Below are 3,371 nucleotides of genomic sequence, written 5' to 3' on the forward strand. Positions count from 1 at the left end.
AGTACCAGAGGAGTACCATCCTCAGGAAAGTTTGAAAGTAACACATCCAACTCCTCCAAGAAGTTGCCCAGTTGACCTGGGGGACGATAAACGACTACAGAGTGAATTTTAACAGGGTGGGTAATAGTAATTGCATGTGATTCAAATGAACCGTTGCTTGTAAGAGATGGTAGAAGATCAAATTTCCATTCATTTGACATAAGGAGACCAGTACCTCCACCCCTCCCAATCGTGCGAGGGGTGTGGGATAAAGTGAAATTAGTGGAGAGGGCTGCAGGAGTGGCAGTGTTCTCAGGTTTGATCCAAGTCTCAGTTAGGGCCATGAGGTTGAGACCGGAATGAGTAGCAATAGAAGAAATAAATTCTGCTTTGTTAACAGCAGACTGGCAGTTCCAGAGACCAATTGGAATAGAGAGTAAAGTAGTAGAGGACAGAGGGACAGGCCGTAGATTATTAGGATTGGCCTGCCTCCAATGTACAGTGCGTGAGAGATTTGATTTGTAGAGATTTGAAAGCACATAGTGAGTACAATTGTCCTAAACAAGTAGATGAGAACAAGCTGTACAACGAGTAAAGAAAAGTAAAGAAAGGGCAGGAAAGCAATACTCAAGTGCCTTGTCGGTGTCCTTGCTAACTTTACAGTTGAACCACTGGTGTCACACGGACTACTTTGTCAATTTAATACAAAATGTCAGTTAAAGGGTTAGTTCACCCAAAAATTAAAATTCTGTCATTAATTACTCACCCTCGTGTTGTTCCAAACCCGTAAGACCTTCGGTCATATTCTGAAAACAATTTAAGATATTTTTGATGAAATCTGAGGGCTCTCTGACCCTCCCATAGACAGCAAGGTAACTACCACGTTCAAGGTCCAGAAAAGTACCAAAATTGTCGACAAAGTAGTCCTTGTGACATCAGTGGTTCAACTGTAAAGTTACGAAGCTACGAGAATACTTTTTTGCGCAAAGAAAACAAAAATAACGACTTTATTCCACATTTTCGGCGCTACTGCGTCACTTGTGGACACGCGGTCACGACAGTACCATGACGCGAGCGTGTGGCAGCGCCACACACATCCACAAGTGACGCAGTAGAGATGAAAATGTGGGACACCGGACACAAACGGTGTGGTGTGACAAAATACAGTAGAACCCATTATAATCAGTAATGCTGCCCACACTGGATGTGGAGCGGCGTGGCATGACGCGACAAATCCCCAACAGTAAACTGATGCCTCATTCAATTTATGACGTACTGACACAAAGTTCAAATGATTTTCAAAGTTCAAATGTCCAGTGTAGACAGCCTCAAGCTGTAGCGACAACGGTCGCATCCGTTGTAGACACGGTGTAAGAACAATAATACACTTTCTCTAGTTCTCTTTTTTCTGTGCAGGACATAGGGGCCAAAAGATTTCCCCAAGGTTTTTGAGGATTCCCCTGTGATAGAAACCTCTAAATGGATTGTATGAGGTCCGGCAGTTGTGTGCAGAGTATGGATGGCAATGCTGGCAGTTGTGACCTTTTCCTTTAAACCACTCATTGGAGGTTTGATTTATCAAAGCTAAATACATGTGAAACATGGAATAACCCGCCAAGAGGAAAAAGACAAATACCAAGAAGCCTAGCATGAAGACGATCCTTGGAAATGTCAGAAAGAGATGCTGTAACAAGGAATGCAATGGAAAAAGATTAGAGAGACAATTCATGTACCACAGCACATTTACTAGTAAAGACCATTTCTCTGGTATGTTTTTATTACCTGCATGATAAATATCGGTCCAGCAGGCTGTTGCTCACCCTGCTCATCAATGTAGTGAGCATGCAGGAGTCCAGTTCGTAGAACAGCTTGGAGCAACATGTCTGCTGTAAGGACTGCGATATCACCTGCCATGGCACACACACTCAGGAGGTACAGCAGGAAGTATCTGGTGTTCTGGGCACCAATGCAGTTATTCACCCACACACAATGATGGTCGAATCTCTGCACACATCGATTGCAAACCCCTGTACAAATGAGATCAACAGCATTTGATGAATAATGTTGAAAAAATAAAACAGTGAGGTACACTGGGCCATTATTAATAATTATAATACTACTAATAATAGCTTGTTTCACTAATATTATTTGTTTGTTTCTTGCTGCTTTTTTAACTACGGGACAAGGGAAATTATTTTGTGATCAATATAATGCCTCTTAACTTGAACAGAATGCTGAATATTAATTTAGCTTATGTTATATAAAATGGGGTTAGTAATAGCTGGTTCACAGCGGAAGGAGTTAATTAGTAGTTACAGTAAACTTACAAGGACACACTGTAAAAAAAAAATCATGAAATCTATGGTTAAAAAAGAAAGAACTTTAAAAAAATAACAATGGTAGCAATGTTTTGTGTTTTACAGATTTACAGTAAAAATATATATTTAATTAACTGTACTAAAATAAAGTACTAAAATTTGTTTTGTACTTTTATAATACTAAAAAAAATGGGACAGAGAAAGCAACATGATGGCTTCATCACAAGTAGCTTTTCCACAAACTAAGGAATTTCCAATACCAGGTGCAGTGTCATACACACAAATGCAAATAAAATGTATCTAACAACATACAGTGTAAAATAAAGTCCTTACGTATATAACTGATAAAAAACATCTGATAAGAAACAATTATTAAAATGAAAAATCACAGGGAATTAAATTAAATTCAAGTCAAATCATTGAGTTATTTTCACCTCACACAATGACTTGTTCTTTTTCACTTCCAAAAAGTGTACATGTACTGTAAAAGTACATGAAATAAAATCTGATGTTCAAAGGAAGGATTAACTTTACTTCTATACTTACGACAGTGTTTGGATCGGGCAGGTTTGAGCAGCTGACAGGTTGAACACCGGACTCCCTGCTGGAACAGTTTTTCATCATACTGGTAGACCTTCAGTTGTGCAGTATGGTTTGCCTTTGTCAATGTGCCTTTAAAAGGAAAGTCAAATGAATTGTACGGGTATTCTATTTATTTTCAATGGAAATGAGACAATTGTTCATTTGCTTACATAGACGTAATTTGCGGGTGGGACGGGTGGGACATGTCCCCACCACTTTTTGCCAGGGTCGATATTGTCCCTACCACTTTTTGAAAGTAATTGAAAAATATATTGCGGAAGGTAGGCTATGTATTAAAGGGAAAACAAGATCAACAAATCATTCTTCATAATCTAATTAGGGTGATAAAAAATACAAATAAAAAAACTGACTCCTTACGCATGCATAACTCGTGCAGTGCAATAACGATGTGATTTGCAGCTGTCGCACTTTTCGTAATGTCATTAGGCTATAGCATTTTATTTAAAAATGGAGAGCTTCCTTGTGCTAAGT

The 3,371-nt window shown here is 38.9% G+C and overlaps 2 protein-coding genes across 2 annotated transcripts in view; both read right to left on the reverse strand.

The window, feature by feature from the left end:
- The window catches only part of LOC107699876 (glycerol-3-phosphate phosphatase-like), a 19,681-nt gene that overhangs the window by 13,938 nt on the left and 2,372 nt on the right, over window positions 1–3,371 (reverse strand). The window lies entirely within an intron of this gene.
- Window positions 1,063–3,371, reverse strand: part of LOC107699875 (probable palmitoyltransferase ZDHHC4) — an 8,463-nt gene continuing 6,154 nt past the window's right edge. Inside the window, exons 5-7 of the mRNA XM_016501292.1 lie at window positions 2,844–2,969; window positions 1,762–2,006; window positions 1,063–1,663 (exon numbers count right to left, since the gene is read on the reverse strand). Of these exons, the coding sequence (XP_016356778.1) occupies window positions 1,373–1,663; window positions 1,762–2,006; window positions 2,844–2,969 (662 nt within the window). The 3' untranslated portion in view covers window positions 1,063–1,372. The remainder of the gene's footprint in view (window positions 1,664–1,761; window positions 2,007–2,843; window positions 2,970–3,371) is intronic.

Source organism: Sinocyclocheilus anshuiensis, unplaced genomic scaffold, assembly GCF_001515605.1.
Source record: "Sinocyclocheilus anshuiensis isolate Anshui unplaced genomic scaffold, SAMN03320099.WGS_v1.1 scaffold1280, whole genome shotgun sequence".
Classification (NCBI taxonomy): Eukaryota; Metazoa; Chordata; class Actinopteri; order Cypriniformes; family Cyprinidae; genus Sinocyclocheilus; species Sinocyclocheilus anshuiensis.